The 16,353-nt window shown below is 35.6% G+C and overlaps 1 protein-coding gene across 1 annotated transcript; it reads right to left on the reverse strand.

The window, feature by feature from the left end:
- Positions 1-1,844: 1,844 nt before the first annotated feature.
- cdx1a (caudal type homeobox 1a) lies at positions 1,845-13,969 on the reverse strand. Its single transcript, XM_016253982.1, has 3 exons — positions 13,529-13,969; positions 4,457-4,605; positions 1,845-2,438 (listed from the first exon to the last, which is right to left on the reverse strand). The coding sequence occupies exons 1-3, from the start codon at positions 13,902-13,904 to the stop codon at positions 2,247-2,249; spliced, it is 717 nt and encodes a 238-aa protein (XP_016109468.1). The 5' UTR covers positions 13,905-13,969; the 3' UTR covers positions 1,845-2,246.
- Positions 13,970-16,353: the final 2,384 nt, after the last annotated feature.

Consider the following 16,353-nt stretch of genomic DNA (forward strand, 5'->3'; position numbering starts at 1 on the left):
AAGACTTTCTTTTTTTCTGTGAAGATTTACATTTATATTTTAGATCATTTAAAGAAAAAAATGATGGGCCCCATTTATTTTCAATGTATGAATAAAAACAGTTTATATATATATATATATATAAACACCCAAAAATACACATACTGTATATACACTAACTTAGTACTTGATTATGTTTCCAAAGCAGAATCACGCTTGTATTATTCCATAATAATTTACTTTTACTTTTTTGAGCTCCCCAAAATGTTACTTTCTCTTAAAACAGCCAATAAAATTGTGTAAAATATAATAGGACATTATAGTAATTTATCTTTGTATCACAACAGTTTTTTTTTCACTGTATGAACAAAAACAACTGAAATATTCTTATTTGTGTTCCACAGAAGAATAATAGTATTATTTTGTTGAATATCTTACTTAAATACTCAAAACTGAAGACCAGCACTCGATAAAATCACACTTTTATTATTCCTTATCATGTCCTTATAATTTTTGGGAACAGCCAATGAAATTAATTTCAGTGTAAAATATAATAGGACATGATTGTATGACAGTAAAGCTGTTTTATTTATAACTATTGCTGAAGATGGAACTATATTTGACTGAAGTGTGACTTTTGACACACATTTTGACCCGGTCGTCAAACTCAAATGTATACTTCTGATAAATGTGCGTTCCTTCAGATGAGGGTCAATGGTGACATTGTGAAACCGGTCAAACATTAACAGTTCAAACGCATGATCTTAAAGGACCTGAGATGAAGGTTACTGGCATCAGGTCTTTATTGGCTCTTTAATTGACACGAATCATCTGACCGAGCTGCAAAAACAGGCCCCACCCATCCCATCCGATGACGTCCGTGCTGCCCGCCGCTTCTACTCGACCTCTGGCTTCTCTGTCAATGATTGACTTCGCTGAACACATGCTCACCGCTTCAGCTTCTGTTTTTATCAATAAGCTGCGTTTGTTTCCTTGTGTTATCACGACTTCTGATCCACAGGGCTCATTGTGATCGGTAAACACTCACACGCCAACTGGTTTCCACCCTCTCAAAGTACAGCATGATTTAGAGATGGTCGTTGTATGATTGAGTTAAATCTGATCAACATGTCAAGGTCATATTTGCTAAAAAAAAAAAAAAAAAAAAAGGAGCATAAAGGATTTTTTCCCCAGATAAAATAAATAAACAAAGGAACACTTTTATTAAAGCCTTTATATATAATGCATAATAAAAGTATTTTTAATGCATTAAGTATAGCCTGTAACGCAGCTTGTAATGTATTGTATGCAAAATTGAAAGCACCATTATAATGCATTGCACTTATCTATTCATAGTTAGATCTTTAGAACGTATAATGCATTAAAACACATGACAAAGAAGGAATCTGCAAATATTGCATTTTTAATTCTGGTTATAATTACTTATGAAAAGATATAATGTATTATAATGCATTATACATGAAAGCTTCAAGTGTTACCAAACTGAAAACTCTGTAATGTGCAAAAAATATATTTCAATATATATTTAACATATTGAAAATTATTTAGTATTTATACAACTTTATAGCATTTTATTTATACTGACCAAAAAAAATAAAAAAATTTTTTTTTACATTTTGTATTAAAAAATGAGTTACTGTAATGAGGGTCGTCATTGAGAATAATGGCAATCACATAAAACTCAAAAGTAATAATCTCATTTCAATATAGAGAATTTGGAGGAAAATGTGATTAACTGTTGTGAAAATAATGTCAAAATGCAAAAAACAAAACCTTAATGGTCTTAAAAGTATGATTCATTTTTGTCAGATTCAGAATATCAGCAGTTTTACATTCTCCTCAAATATGATCTTTTTATTAAAATTATGCACTTTTTTTTTTACAAATGAATGATTACACAGAGGCACCAGTTGACTCCATTCAAAAAAAGAAGTCATTTTTCCATCATCCAGTAGGTGTAAAATATTTAACATAGTAAAGCAAAGCAGTAGTGATACAAATATAGTCATCAGATCATCATCAGTAGTTTGTGAGGTCATATCAAAAGCAGTTTAGAAATTTAGAAACCATTATGACGCCTGTCTTCAGTCGTTCGACATACTCTGAGATTTTTTACAAAAATTGAAATACTGTGCACGTTATTCACAATAAAACATATCATTCGTGTAGTGCAATATGAACGCTCCACTCAGTGTCACTGAAACCGTGTAAACATGTACTGTTTATCCTTCTGTCTGGAAGAGTTTTCAGTATTCCTCTTTGATGCTGGTCGATATGTTGTCTGTCATCAAGCTGTTATTGGTGCTGCTGACCATGGCGGTGTTGGCGTGGCCGGATACGCTGACCGGTGTGGACGTGGAGCTCTGCTGAGTCTGCTGGAGTCGCTTCTTGTTCATTTTCCTTTCTTTGGCTCGTCTGTTTTGAAACCAGATCTTCACCTGTGAATCACAGAGTCAGAGTGATTTACCTTACTGAACAACCGATGAGGCTTCTAGCTGTACCAGACACACCCTGCATCAGTGAATTTTTCATATTGTGTGTGTGTGTGTATATATACATATAATGACGAGAAATGATGGAATAAACTACATTTTAAAATATATAACAATAGAATATAGTTATGTTAATTAGTAATTATGTTTTGCTTTATTTTTAATCAATTAAATGCAGCCTTGGAGAGCAGAAAAGACTTTAAAAACAACATTCAAAGACATTTCAAAAACATTTTGACAGGTAGTATATATATATATATATATATATTTTTTTTTTAAACAGCTGGGTGCAAGAGTGTGTGTGTGTGTGTGTGTGTGGAACAGTGACATGCGAAAGTTTGGGAAACCCTTGCAGAATCTGTGAAAATGTGAATAATTTTAACAAAATAAGAAAGATCATACAAAATTCATGTTATGTTTTATTTAGTACTGTCCTGAGTAAGATATTTGACATAAAAGATGTCTACATTTAGTCCACAAGAAGAAAAAAAATCCTCCATGTCCTGCAGATTCTTCAGTTTTCCAGCATCTTTTGCATATTTGAACCCTTTCCAGCAGTGACTGTACGATTTTGAGATCCATCTTTCACACCTTGAACAGGATGTCCACATTTTTCCTATTTTGTTGAAATATCTTTTTTTTTCCATTTTGTACTCCCCTACGGAAGCAACAGAAGATACTTGCATGTTTCCCGGAAGACAAATTAAGTACAATTGACCTTGATCTTCAAATTCTCTTAATGCATCGTGTTACCTTCTGGAGCATCAGTGAATGTTTGAACCATTTTAATAGTTGTGTTTGAGTCCCTCAACTGTCCTCAGTGTGAAAAGATGGATCTCAAAATCATACAGTCATTGCTGGAAAGGGTTCAAATATGCAAAAGATGCTGGAAAACTGAAGAATCTGCAGGACATGGAGAATTTTTCTGAGGAACAGTGCTCAGTTGAACTGTTCAGGACAAACAAGGGACTCATAAACAACCATCACAAAACCAAAAAACAGTGGTAGATCATCCAGGTAACCACACATAGTATTAATAACCAAGGGTTCCCACACTTTTGAATGGGGTTATTTTAATCATTTCAGCTATTTTTTTTCCTTGTGGACTAAATGTAAACATCTTTTATGTAAAATAAATTTTTCTGAGGAACAGTGCTCAGTTGAACTGTTCAGGACAAACAAGGGACTCATAAACAACCATCACAAAACCAAAAAAACAGTGGTAGATCATCCAGGTAACCACACATAGTATTAATAACCAAGGGTTCCCACACTTTTGAATGGGGTTATTTTAATCATTTCAGCTATTTTTTTTCCTTGTGGACTAAATGTAAACATCTTTTATGTAAAATATCTTACTTAGGACAGTACTAAATAAAAAAATAACATGCATTTTGTATGATCTCTCTTATTTAGTTAAAATTATTAACATATTCACAGATTCAGCAAGGGGTTCCCAAACTTTCGCATGCCCCTGTGTATATATATATATATATATATATATATATATATATATATATATATATAATTACATTGATGTTTTTGCATTACAGTACAAGAATTTGGGGAGTAAAGCATGTCATAATGCTAACAATCTTGACAATCTTCATTATCCTACAAAAATCTGCATTTTCTTTTAGAAAAATATAATTGCTTATTTCATTGTTTTGATTGTAGAGGGAAATATGGACAATATTTTTTTCTGAAATTCACACTCACCGTTTCTACAGAACTGAGTAATGGAATTTCAAAAAGGCATTGACTATCATCTTCATCTTTCTAAAAGATGCAGCACATTGTTTTTCCCTGTGGTTTCTAATATTCTGCATATCACGATACGTGCATCTAATTCTGTACAGGGGCATCATGTCCTTTCACAAGAAACTCAGTTATAATTAAACGAACCTCACAGCATAAACTCGCAGGTTGGTTTAATTTCCTCTTTGCATACTTAATCGACCTACCTGGCGTTCTGATAGGCTCAGGGCCACCGCGAGCTCCGCCTTCCGTCTGATGGTGATGTAGCGGCTGAAATGAAATTCCTTCTCCAGCTCCAGGCGCTGCACGTCACTGTACACCACTCTGTATTTGTCCTTCGTCCGGGTCTTTCCTCCTGCCATCACAACAGGGTTATTCTTCATTTCCATATTCAGGTGTGGTTACTGAAGAAGGCTTTTGAAAATCATTTTATAGAGATTACTGGGCCTGATTTATATTTATGTTTCAGATTCCAGTCACTGAATTCAGTGTATTTGAGGCAAGACACCCAAGGTCAATAGGGTAAAAAAAAAAAAAGGTACAATTTAAGAATTGAAAACGATAAGAATTGCACACATTTTTTGTAGTGTTATGTTAAAATTTCCAAATTAGACATTATTAGATTATTAGACTAAATAAATATGCACAATTTCCATAAATTTGCAGAGTAGAAAATTCTTGTTTGACTTTGTTGACATATAAGAGTTAAAGGTTTTTAGGGGGATTTTGGATCACTCCAAAAATCAGAAAATACTGTCAACAGACAGAAAATCACGCTAAAGTTTCACGCCTCAGTAAAAATCTTCAGAATATAGATAGGAATAAAACTGTTAAGTTTGGTGTGTGTCAGTTCTGCTGGAGAAAAAACTCACAGAAGGTATATAATTAAAATCTACAGATGCACATAGATAAAAGTGCAATGAAATAAACACTTATAAGTGTCACGTGTTTGTTTCTGTTTAGTTCCTGTTTGCCCCTATTTGGTTCAGTTCCTGTTCTCATTTAGTTAATCATCGTTTATTCACATCCCCTATGTGATATTATTCATCTCGTTTGCTCCTTAGTTTGCCTGCCCTTATAAGCCCTCAGTTTCTGTGTCTTCTTTGTGTTGGATTAACGTTACTTTCAATGGTCTATGTGTGTTGATGTTTATTAAAGACTCCTTCGTCGTGCACCATTTCTACAACCACGACCGCGTGACAGAATCCAACACCAATAACAGACAAAGATGAGAACAATTGAGGACAAGTTGTATGCGTTGCGGCAGAGAGGTCGGACGTTGGAGAGATATGTGGAGGAATTCCTTGCGCTTTCCAACGAGGGGAGCTGGCACGACCCTTCACTTGTTTCCAGCTGGGGCTGGACTATGATATAATCTGCTGCGATCTCCCCATGGGTGAATTTCCCCTGATCGAGCTGATTAATCTCGTCCTCTATTTAAACAGTTCCGACTTCCAAATTCTAAGTCTCCTTGTCAAGCCCCCTCTGGAACAAGCCGTGTCTCCCCAGCTCACCTCACGCTAGGAACGTCCACATACCTCGCCAACGGCTCCGACCACTTGCCCAAACCGAGACATCCCCGTGTTCTCCGGAGCTCCACCGTAGTCCTCAGCCCAGGTGCGTCGGCCACTCCGAAGTCACACTCACCGGCCGCCTTTAAGTCAAGACGGCTGGCCGATCATCAGTCAGGCCCGCCGGCCGTGGCTCACTCAAGCCCGTCGACCGCCACTGGCTCTACGCTCTTGGACATGGCGCTGCCTTCTGAGTTTTCAGCTCCAATCCTCACCCCAGAATCCGCTCTAGAAAGCTCTCCTTCGTCTCCGCTGGACCCGTCCAGCTCTCCATCGTCTCCTGAGTCTCCTTCGCCTCCGCTGGTCCCGTCCAACCCTCCATACTGTTACGGCGCGGGACGCGCCTTCCAGGAGGGGGGCGATATCTGTCACGTGTTTGTTTCTGTTTAGTTCCTGTTTGCCCCTGTTTGGTTCAGTTCATGTTCTCATTTAGTTAATCATCGTTTATTCCGATCACCTGTGTTATAATATTCATCTTGTTTGCTCCTTAGTTTGCCTGCCCTTATAAGCCCTCAGTTTCTCTGTCTTTGTGTTGGATTAACATTACTTTCAATGGTCTGTGTGTTGATGTTTATTAAAGACTCTTTTACTTCTACTCCTTCGTCGTGCACCATCTCTACAACCACGACCGCGTGACAATAAGTGTATTTTGGATGCTTTTTTCACTATGTTATGAAAAGTCAAATAGCCCAAAATCTCAATTTACCATGTTTTTCTCTGTAGTGTCCTGCCTTGAGAGATTATTTTTGTGTGTACAAAATATCTCCAATGAGACAAAAACTGTAATTTTTACTGTGCACAAAGAGCAATATTTGAATGTCAAATAGAAAAAAATGCACAAAACAATTCCCATGACTTTTAATAAGCTGACAATCCCCTGATATTCTCAGCTTTTGCACAACATTCGAATTCTTGGATTTTAGTTAGTTGAGATTTGTGCAGCTTGGACTTCAAATCCCATCTAAATCATCAATCCACTGATGAAAGACACGATGATTCATTGCTTTTTTCAGTAAAAAGGGCACTTATACAGAAGGGCGGAAGGTTCGCACTTGTGATCTCATTTCCTGTTTTTATATTCGGTCACCAAGCAGAACAGGTCTTGTGCTAATATTAACATGAATATTCCCAACAAGAGGCTGATGGAGAATATCGGTGTGGTAAACCACTTTCATATTCTTCTCACACTTTTGGTTTATCTTGAGACGTTCTGTTTGCCTTATGTTAGAATTAACCACACAACCTCATCTTAACTCGCTAAATAAAACTCAGAATTTTAAGTCAATTAAAATGTGATTGCAGTACAGTTAAAAAGCAGGTGTCTGAATCTGCTCAGCCACTGCAGGAGCTTTTCCTAGATCAACTTCCCTTTTCCGAGTCTTTCTTTGCAATGACCTTTAAGCTAAAGCAGACATTTAGTGACTGAATTCAGCATTTAAATGAGTCCATTTTGTACTTCTGTCCTTCTACTTTTAAAATGTATTTTATATATATACAGTGGGTACGGAAAGTATTCAGACCCCCTTAAATTTTTCACTCTTTGTTATATTGCAGCCATTTGCTAAAATCATTTAAGTTAATTTTTTTTCCTCATTAATGTACACACAGCACCCCATATTGACAGAAAAACACAGAATTGTTGACATTTTTGCAGATTTATTAAAAAAGAAAAACTGAAATATCACATGGTCCTAAGTATTCAGACCCTTTGCTCAGTATTTAGTAGAAGCACCCTTTTGATCGAATACAGCCATGAGTCTTTTTGGGAAAGATGCAACAAGTTTTTCACACCTGGATTTGGGGATCCTCTGCCATTCCTCCTTGCAGATCCTCTCCAGTTCTGTCAGGTTGGATGGTAAACGTTGGTGGACAGCCATTTTTAGGTCTCTCCAGAGATGCTCAATTGGGTTTAAGTCAGGGCTCTGGCTGGGCCATTCAAGAACAGTCACAGAGTTGTTGTGAAGCCACTCCTTCGTTATTTTAGCTGTGTGCTGTGAGCTAAAGCTCCCTTCCTAGAGCTGGGTTCTGGTCGTCCCAAACGTCTTCCATTTAAGGATTATGGAGCCACTGTGCTCTTAGAGAAATTTTAGCAGAAATTTTTTTGTAACCTTGGCCAGACCTGTGCCTTGCCACAATTCTGTCTCTGAGCTCTTCAGGCAGTTCCTTTGACCTCATGATTCTCATTTGCTCTGACATGCACTGTGACATTTTAAATTCCCATCAACTGGGTGTCAGACGGGTGTCAAAAACCTCTAAAGTAAAAGTATGAAATGCCGTGCAAAATAAAATGCTAAAAATCTTATTGGTTCCTAAAATTAGTTTAGATTCACAGATGTTTTTGAGATTCACCTCCCTTACAGAATATCTTCTTTTTATTCAAATTATCCACTATTTTAAATGAATATTTACACAAACACACTCAGCAGTTGAGTTCTCTGTTTGAGCGTTATGTCTGTGTAAATCTGAAACTGTTTAAATCTGATCAAGGAGGCCTTTCAAAAAGGATTATTAATATGTGAATATTTTGAAATATATAAAGACTACTTCTTCAGGGTTAATGTTTAGTTAATCTTAAATTAAGAATACATTTGTACTATTATTATTATTATAAACTTTGAAATAAAACAAATTATAAAAACCTTAAACATATTTTATTTCAGCTAGTTTCCAAAGCAACATTTCTTATTTTATTTTAGTTTAACTTGATGTACTAAAATAACTAAAACAAAATAATACAATTATATAGACTATTAAAAAATCAATAACTAATAAAAATGATAAAAACACAACAAAATTACTAAAACTTTAGCTAATATAAAAGGGAAAATATAAAAATAAGTTAAAAAAATAATTGAAAATGTTCCAAATTCAAAAAAAAAAAATTTATATATATATCAGCTAGTTGCCAAAGCAATATTTCTCACTTTGACTTAGTTTAACTAAATAAATTTACAATTATGGAAGTCCATTTCCGCCATGGAATAAAAAAGTAGAAAAGGTAATCACAACTTTCCATCTCACAATTCTGACAATTATTCTCAAAATTGTGAGTTTATATTTTGCAATTATGAGTTTATATCTCACAATTCTGAAACTCAGAAATGTGAGCAAAAAGTCAGAATTTTGAGATTTCTTTTTTATTCTCTGGCTTTTTGTTTTATTCTGTTTATATAATATTTAAATGTAATTTGTTATGTGATATTTAAAAATTATAATAATATTAGATATATAATTATACAAATAATAACTAATAAAACTGAAAATGCAAAATTTACTATTTATTACTAAAAAAAAACTATAATATTATTACTAAAACACTAACTAAAATTAAAATGGAAAATATAAAAATATTTAATTTTACTTTTTTAATGCTACCAAAAAAAAACAACAACTATAATAGCATCTCGGTGAAACTAAAATATCACTGAAGTACAGACAGACACACACACACACACACACACTGTCTGGACTGTCTGTCCTGTAAACCCCTGAATGCAGTTTTCATAGACTGAATCTCTTTCTCAACAGTTTTCTTCCCTTTTCTTCAGCAGCTTCGGCTGATTTGTGTAAACACACACACACACACACACACACACACACAGAGAGAGTCTCGTCCCCTTATCAGTGCGCTCTGGTCCTCCCACACAGCAGGGTGCGGCGCTGCCTCAGACTCGCTGGCCTCTGCCACTATTAGCTTTTCACAAAATCTTTCACTTTGTTCGACTCTTAAGGCGCCTTGTGTTTAGACATGAGGATAAATAATCGAGCGGTGAACATTAGGCAACACCTTCACACACTGTTTCATCCGGTGTCACACACGGCTGACTCACTGTGTCTCTCTACGATGGCGCCCTCATTTGTCTCTTTCCCTAAACGAACATATACGTCTGTGACATTACTAATGCATTACATGTTTGGTAAAAGTCCTGGGAAGAGCGATTGCAGAACCACCTTCTTGAACTAACAATTCATGTTAAGTGGGCGTCAAACATGTAGTTAGTTGAGTAGTTCTGTTTTAAATGGGTTTTAAATGGCTAACTGATTTTTACTGTGGTTTATCTCTTCAAAGCGGTTCTGAGAAGGCAAAATATTTAATTGTGTGCACTCAGTAAATCAGGGTTTACAGTGTTTAACCTCATTATACACACACAAACCATCACAGTCATATGATGGGCTGTAATAAACACAACATAAAGAGATAAAGACAGAATGTGTATCAGCAGATGCCAGTCCAAACCTTAGTGTGCTGACTAACTAGACTGCATTTCACAGCATCACAACCCAGTTATTTTGGTGTCACTGAGATATTATGGTTTTTATTTATATTTTGAATGAGTTTTTATTATAACATTTAAAATTTTTTCCTCATGTTTTTAGTTAATTTAGTTATTTTAGTTTCTGTTCATTAGTTTCTGTTTTTTTATAATGTTTATATAGTTTACATATTTCAGTTTTACATTTAGTTATTTTAGTACTTCAAGTTAAACTAAATGAAAATGAGAAATGCTTCCTTTGAATATAAGCTAAATAAAATATGTTTACATTTTCCTCAATATTTTATTTTTAATATTTTTAATTCGTTTTTATTTTTGTATTTTCTGTTTTCATTTTCTTTGCAGTTTGAATTTTGTTCTTTTTTTATATATATAGTTTTATTAATTTATTTCAGTTTTAGTTATTTTAGTACATCAAGTTAAACTAAATAAAAATGAGAAATGTGGCTGATATAAAATAGGTTTGTTTAATTTTTTTATCTACATTTATTTTATTTCAAGTAACAATTTTTTTAAGGTTTTAGTTTTATTTATCTTAGTATATCAAATTAAACAAAATTACATTTACCAATGTTGCCTTTGCAACTAGCTGAAATAAAATACTTTTTTATATTTTATTGTATTTTTTTTTCAGTTCATGCTTTTTTTTCCCAAGTAATGAGAATGTTTTTATGGTTTTAGATTTAGTTAACTGTAATAACCAATGTATAAATAGTCATAAATGCAGGGCTGTCAAATCCATTAATCATGATTAATTGCATCCAAAATAAAACTTTGTGTTTACATAATATATATAATTGAAAGAAATATTTACATGTGTATACTATTTACATATATATCTATATATATATATATATATATATATATATATATATATATATATATATATATATATATACAGTATATACAGTATTATGCTTGTTAGAGTAATGCATCTATTTATTAGCAACATCAAACTCTATTGAACTAAACTTTTTTTTTTCAGATCAGTCACTAATGAGGTTCTATTTCAGTAGAGATGCTCCCTTAGTAGACAGCTGACTGTATAGACAGTAAGCAGCTCACTAGTACATTTTGGCAGCAAATTACAGCAATTACAGAGTAAAAAATATCTAATTCAGTCATAGCAGGGACTTTAATTCAACAATAAACAGAACATTTAATGAAGTAAATGTGCACATTTTAATTGTCTCTAGTGGTAAACGTCTCTATTATTAACTAATGGATCACAATGAAGTCATATTTATCACAAACATTGGTTGTATGTCACTGTTTTCCAGTAGGGGGCAGCAGTGGATTGCATTTTAAAGAGTGAAAATGACTCATTTATTAAATAAAGCTAATAATGTAAATAAATCATGCCGTTTTCTCATGCATTCTTTCAGGGTGAGGTTTGGATCTGGATTAGTCTTTTGTCATAATTAGGTTTATATAAAAACAATAGATATATTACTAGGAGAGATAAGTAGCCCACTTAGATAAGTTAGGTGAGCCAGGTACACATGTGAGTTTCTCAAGGAAAAGCCTTTCATATTTTCAGCAGAATTTCCTGAACATTCTCATCTATGTTTGTTTTAGTCACATGATGCATAATCGCCGCTCAGGTGATGATATCAGAACGTTTGAACAGTCAAACACGATGACCGCATTTGCATCTTGACCAACTGTGTTAGACAACGGTCCTTTGAGCGCTGAAGACCAAACTAGTGCGCTTCAGTTCCTCCTTTTGGACTGCTTAAGAAATACGACCAATTATTATTGAAAAAATATGAATCCGATAAGTTTGAATTGAATCAAATTGCTCAACAACAACAAAAGCAACAAATCACTAAAAAGCTTCTGGAACTAACTCTCCACGTTTCCCAAAGGTCTGTTTCTGTCCGAGCTTTATAACTTCACCGGCCTGCCTGTGTGTGACATATTTATACAAATATTCCCTGAAGAGATTAGTTTATCACTCAGTAAACTATTAGCCACAATGCACTTCCGATAAGACCGCAAACATCTATTATTGGCTGTTGAGCTACATGCTCCTTCAGATCTCCAGATGGTGTAGATCAACAAAGCTCAAACAGATGAATTCTGATGGAATTTAGATCTCTCAGCTGATTCATAAACTGACCTGTGTGTCGATCACAAAACGCAGAATATTTCCACAACAGAAACAATTAGAACACTTAAATATTCTAAATGTTTTTCAAGCAAAACTTTCACTTTCTGCACTTTTGAAATGGTTCATTGAATGGTATCAGGTGATTATACTGGGCAATACAGTCTGATAGAAACCATGGTACTGTATGATTTCCATGTTGATATACCATGACTTTTAGGTGGTAGTCCAGTGGTTTTGCATGTTCAAAAACCAATTGGTATTACAAATCGTTTTGACCCAATGATCACTGTACTACTATGGTATATTTCAAAAAAGCATATAATCACATGGTACATGAAACACACACACAGGTTTGTTTTTGTGAAAAGTGGGGACATCCCATAGGCGTAATGGTTTTTATACTGTACAGACCGTATATTCTATTGCCCTACACCAACCCTACCCCTAAACCTACTCCTTACAGGAGACTTTGTGTTATTTCAGATTTTCAATACACTCCATTCTGTGTGATTTATAAGCGTTTTGAAAAGTGGGGACATGGGGTAATGTCCTGAAAAGTCACCTTCTCCTTGTAATACCTATGTTATACCTTTGTCAGTATACACATTTATGTCCTCATTTGTCACAAAAATGCACACACACACACACACATGGTATCACCATGATCCATGTCCAAAACATGGCATTTCCAATTGTATTGTACAAAAAACAATGTACTGCTAATGTATATTTCCAAAAAGCAAGAAATCACATGGAATATGTCTAAAAATGCATGTCCCAAAAACATGGTATTTCCAATCTTATTGTGCAAAAACACTGTACTACAATGGTATATTTTATAAAAGCATCAAATTACATGGTATCACCATGATGCATGTCTAAAAACATGGCATTACCAATGATACTGTCAAACAAACAAACCAACAAAACTACTATTATAGTACATTTCATAAAACCATTACATGGTATGTCTAAAAACATGGTATTACCAATGGTGTTGTCCAAAAGTATTTGATAAAAGCATCAAATTGATGCATGTCCCAAAAACATGGGTATTACAAATAGTACTGTCTAAGATACATGGTATTACCGTGACATATGTCTAAAACATGTTATTACAAATGGTATTGTCTTAAACACTGTACTATTATGGTATATTTCATAAAAGCATCATATTACACTGTACATAAAAAAAAAACCTTAATGGAGTTACCATGATGCATATCCAAAGAACAAGGCATTACCATAATACTTTTTTTGATAGTGTAAGTGAGAGAGTGTGCTGTGAGTTAATAGAGGGCTCAGGAGAGGATGTCTCACCCAGGTTCGCGGGAGCCGCGGCGCGTCGCATCCAGTCCAGCGGCTCTTCTCTCTCCACAAGCGCGCTCGGAGCGCCGCTCAGCAGCCCCTGGTCCACGGGCGGAACGACGTTGACCTCCACGCCGTTCGCCGGGAGCGAGTGGCCCGTCCCGTGGCCGTAGAGCGGCGGCCAGTCCTCGCGCGAACCCGGGCCGAACCCGGGACTCCACGAGCTGCCGGTGTGATGCAGGTCATTCCCGAGGGCCGGACCCGGGTGGTATCCGCTGTAGTCCGGGTACGGGGCAGAAGGGTAGACGTTCAGGTGAGGCTGGCTGAGGTTCAGGTGTCTCGCGGGGTTGCCGTACATGGCCGCGTCCAGCAGGAAGCTCACGGACATTTTCCTCGCGAGCTGAAAGTTTTACTTTAACTGAACTTCACCTTACCGGAGCGCTCGCGGGCGCGCGTTTGTTTGCCCAGCGCTGACGTCACGCCCGGGACACCCACCTGAGCTGATTTATGACACGCGCACAGGTGCCGCTGACAGGCCGGAAGGGCGCCAGATCACCGAAGTGATCACCCGAGAGGCCGCCATCGACGCTAGGCTTTATGTCTTTGTCTTTGGCGACGCGACGCGACAAACGCTCCATTATAATAAAGAACGCTGGCGCGCGCGCGCGTCTGTCGCGTTAAGAACATTTACAACAACACTTTGCATTAAGGTCAAAATGTGATCTTTTATATGATGAAGACTACGATGAAGATGTCAAGTGATAAAGATCATTATGATGATGGGATGTCAAGGAATGTTTACAATGATGAAGATGATGCCATCTAGTATGATGCTCTAAGAGCTAGTTTAAAGTGGTGGTGGTGATGATGATGATGCTATCTAGCAGTGATGAAGTTCATGTTTGAGGTGTTGGCTGCTTCTCAGGGAGCCAGAGCGGCGCTCGTGACTCTTTACATCAGAAAGCGCTCGTGCATTTCAAAGGGTCTCGCGCGCCGCACATCAAAGAGCCGCAATAAAAGCGACAAATGAGCGCCGCTGTAAATCAAGGCCTCTGTATTCAGATGATGATGACACGCGGCTTCTGCTTCCTCTGACAGGCGTGAGAACCTGAGCACATGACCAGCGCACTGGAGCCGCTCGTGCTGCGGTAATGCTGCTGCTTTACATTAACACTTACACGGCCTGGTGTCTTCCAGCACGTACGGCGCATTACTATACAACTTATTATCATGCTGTATTTGTTATCTGCACTTTATATTGATTTTATTGGTTATATTACAATAGCTAGCCTACACTCTTAAAAATAAAGGTGCTTCAAAAGGTTCTTCAAGCGATGCCATAAAATAACAATTTTTGGTTCCACAAAGAACCATTCAGTCAAAGGATCTCTTTCTTACCTTTTTGTAATCTGAAGAACCTTCTTTCGCCCCAAAGAACCTTTTGTGAAACAGAAAGGTTCTTCAGATGTTAAAGCTTCTTTATGGAACCATTTCGACAAAAAGGTTCTTCTATGGCATCGTGAAGCACCTTTATTTTTAAGAGTGTATATCATTATTTGCAGTATTGCATTGATTACATACTAATACACACCTAGATCCATAGATTTTAAACGATTGATGGTTTTAATTACTGTTCTGTTTCAGTTCTTCTTGTCACGGTACATAAAACGTAAAGATTATTAAATAATTTGATTATTAAAATAGTTTTAAAATGTATTCTTATTAAGGTGTGAAGATGCGTTACACATACAGTACACAGTTGCACTACATATTCTCGTCCTTTCAGTGTAAAAACACACACACGCTGGTTTTGATGTTTTATGGGGACTCTCCATACACTCGATGCCATAGAAGAACCTTTTTGTCGAAATGGTTCCATAAAGAAGCTTTAACATCTGAAGAATCTTTCTGTTTCACAAAAGGTTCTTTGTGGTGAAAGAAGGTTCTTCAGATTATAAAAAGGTAAGAAAGAGATGGTTTCTTTAAAGAACCTTTGACTGAATGGTTCTTTGTGGAACCAAAAATGGTTCTTCTATGGCATCGCTTGAAGAACCTTTCGAAAGCACCTTTATTTTTAAGAGTGTAGGCGTAACTTTTTTTATGTACAATCTGTATTTTCTATCCCCTTAGGCTACCATACCCCTACCCCTCACACAAAACTTTCTGCATTTTTACATTTTTAATGAAAATTGTTTAGTAGTCTGTTTTAAATTATGAGGACTTAGGAAATGTCCTCATAAGATACGTTTATGTTATTATACCAGTTAATACCCATGTCTTTTATTACTTCTACTGTCTTTAACGTTTGAATATGATGCTAATTTTAACAATAAAAAAACCCTGACAAGTTTTTAAAATTAATTTATTTGTATTATTTATTTTTTAATCCATGTATTTATTTTATTATAGGACAAACACAGACACATGTAGATATATATATATATATATATATATATATATATATATATATACAAACAAACAGTAAATCATCTTCATGTGTCTGTGTTTGTCCTCTAGGGGGCAGTAATCAACTGTCAGATATGCAATAAGGGAATTTGTAACTTTTCTCATCATCACATACAGTCACTTCCCAGTCATTCTCAGGACAGAAGCCTTATCATGTAATGACACTGAAATATGACTCATCCTTTTCCCAGTTTAATTATACAATTATTATGTTATAGTTATTTAATATGCCATAACTTACTATGTGAATTGTGACATTCATTAATGATATATAAAATACTAATACTAATACACTGAAGTTAACAAACAGTATTAACAAAAATAGTGCATGCCATGAGCTCTTTATTTCAGATGAAACATGAAATATTTGT

The sequence above is a fragment of the Sinocyclocheilus grahami genome, unplaced genomic scaffold (genome assembly GCF_001515645.1).
Source record: "Sinocyclocheilus grahami isolate Dianchi unplaced genomic scaffold, SAMN03320097.WGS_v1.1 scaffold1217.1, whole genome shotgun sequence".
Lineage (NCBI taxonomy): Eukaryota > Metazoa > Chordata > Actinopteri > Cypriniformes > Cyprinidae > Sinocyclocheilus > Sinocyclocheilus grahami.